Genomic DNA, 2,031 nt, shown 5'->3' on the forward strand with positions numbered 1-2,031 from the left:
GGGGCGGGGGAGCCCTGAGCCGGAGGCGCCACAAGCCCCCGGTTCTCCTAGGTGTTACAGGGCTTGGAGAATGTGCCTTTGTGCAGTGTCTTGGAGCAGATACGAGAGAAGCATGACCTACATAGGAAGGTGAGTGAGGGGTCCAGGGCCCCACCCCGGGGCTGCTGCTCGGCTGCTGGCGGGGTCTGGGAGGGACAGTACTGCGGGGTAGCCGGCCAGCGGCCAGTAGCACAGGAACAGGCCCCAGCTTAGACACGGGAGGCCAAGGCTCCTGGAGCCGGGCCCAGTCACCCCAGTTTTAGCCATCAGATCCAGGGCTGGTGTGAAAGCCGCTGGGGGCCTCCTCCTCTGAACGTTTCTTCCAGAAGCTCTTGCGGAACGCAGCCTTCGGGAACTTTTTCGGGGTCCTAGCCTTGTTTCAGTCGGGCCGCCTGGTAAAGGTGAGTCTGGCCTGGGCCTCCTTTCTTGGGGGCTGTGCTGGTCCCTGGGCATCTTTCTGTCTCTGTCTTCCTTGGCATTCTCATGGGCTAGTTCCCGGGGCCTGGGCCACATACTCCCCCCTCACCACCCCTCGGTGCTGTTTCCCTGCCCAGGACCACAAGGTACTGGTGGAAGCCGTCCAACTCTTGCAGAGCCTGGCCCAACACCGACATCACCTTCAGGACCTGCCCCACCGCACGCTGGTGGACATTCTCTCTGAGGTATGGCCGGGGCTGCTCTCAGTGGCTGAGGCTCAGGGGCCCACACGCGGTCCGGGTCAGTGGGGGTGTCTGGGGGCCAGCCCAGGCATCTGGGGCAGACATGTTTAGAAGGCTGGGGGAGGAGGAGCTGCTCCCCTTGTAGCCTCGCTTCCTTTCCCCTGCACAGGTCCCAGAGCCTGTGTTCAAGAGCGTCCTGTTCCGTGCTCTCCAAACTGACTTCACCTTGGCCTTCAGCTCCCCAGAGCAGCTTCAGCTCCTTCTCGTCGGGCTCCGGAGGTTCCCAGGCGTCCTGCAGCCCAAGAAGCTTAAGAAGCTGCTGGGCTCATCTTCTGTGGTCACCAAGGAGACCGTGCCCAGGTGCGTCTGGATGTGGTGGGGGGCATTGGCTGGCCCGGCCTGGGGCCAGGGCAGGGGCTTTCAGGTCCCTTTGCCAAGAGGAGACACCCAAGCACTAGTCACTCTTCCAAGTCAGCTTGGTCTCGGGTTGCCAAGGACAGCTCTTGACCTCAGCACTAAGTGGCTCCTAGCCACCCTCGCTGGGCTTGCCAGGCAGTGCGGGTTGTGAGTGCGAATCCTTTGGGAGTGGCCGGCTGATTCCGGCAGCCATTTTCTCCTGTTCTTGGACTCTCAGATTCCAGATCTGTCAGATCAGGCTTCATAGAATCAGGGTCCCTAACCTGGGGTCTGAGAACTTGTTCACCCCCATCTTCATTCACAAACTCTTCTAGGTTGGTAGAAGTTTTAACCATTGCAGCTAACTCTGTGAAGAAGGAGAAGGTGCTGCCCCCCGTGGCGCTGGATCTCATCCACATTGCTCTGCAGGAGGGCACCTTCGAGCTCTTCTGGAAGGCCGTGGTGGAGGATGGCCTTCTCAAGGAACACTCTGGGCCCGTCAGGTACACTCCCCCTCTTTTGCCTAGCCGCCTGGGCCAGAGCCGGAGGGGCTGCATCAGGCCAGGCCCGGCTGCCCTAATGCGGCTCCTCTCCCACCTCAGCTTGTCCCAGTGTGGGGCGGGGGATGTGGGACACCAGCCCTGAGGAGGAGGAGGGCACCCCTCATCCCTCATCCCTCCCCAGTTACACAGCCTTCCGCCTGCTGGGCAGTGCCCTGCCCTTGCTATCCCTGGAGCAACTCCGCGTGGTCCTCCATGGACAAGTGATGCGTCGCTATGGCAACCACGTGCTCTCAGCTCAGGTAGGTGTTGATTTGTACTTGGAGACGCGGAGGGCACGGAGCCAGGCCTCCTGCTGGGGGAGCGAAGGGTGCAGAGCCAGGCCTCACACTGGGGGAGCGGAGGGTGCAGAGCCAGGCCTCACGCTGGGGGAGCGG

At 62.0% G+C, this 2,031-nt stretch overlaps 1 protein-coding gene across 1 annotated transcript in view; it reads left to right on the forward strand.

The window, feature by feature from the left end:
- MYBBP1A (MYB binding protein 1a) overlaps positions 1–2,031 on the forward strand; it is a 13,926-nt gene that overhangs the window by 5,068 nt on the left and 6,827 nt on the right. The window contains exons 2-7 of the mRNA XM_069083678.1: positions 52–129; positions 366–440; positions 594–701; positions 868–1,058; positions 1,430–1,597; positions 1,779–1,896. Of these exons, the coding sequence (XP_068939779.1) occupies positions 52–129; positions 366–440; positions 594–701; positions 868–1,058; positions 1,430–1,597; positions 1,779–1,896 (738 nt within the window). The remainder of the gene's footprint in view (positions 1–51; positions 130–365; positions 441–593; positions 702–867; positions 1,059–1,429; positions 1,598–1,778; positions 1,897–2,031) is intronic.

The sequence above is a fragment of the Petaurus breviceps genome, unplaced genomic scaffold (assembly GCF_028583685.1).
Source record: "Petaurus breviceps papuanus isolate PSGF00001 unplaced genomic scaffold, PetGlider_PUasm1.0 173, whole genome shotgun sequence".
In the NCBI taxonomy this organism is placed as follows: domain Eukaryota; kingdom Metazoa; phylum Chordata; class Mammalia; order Diprotodontia; family Petauridae; genus Petaurus; species Petaurus breviceps.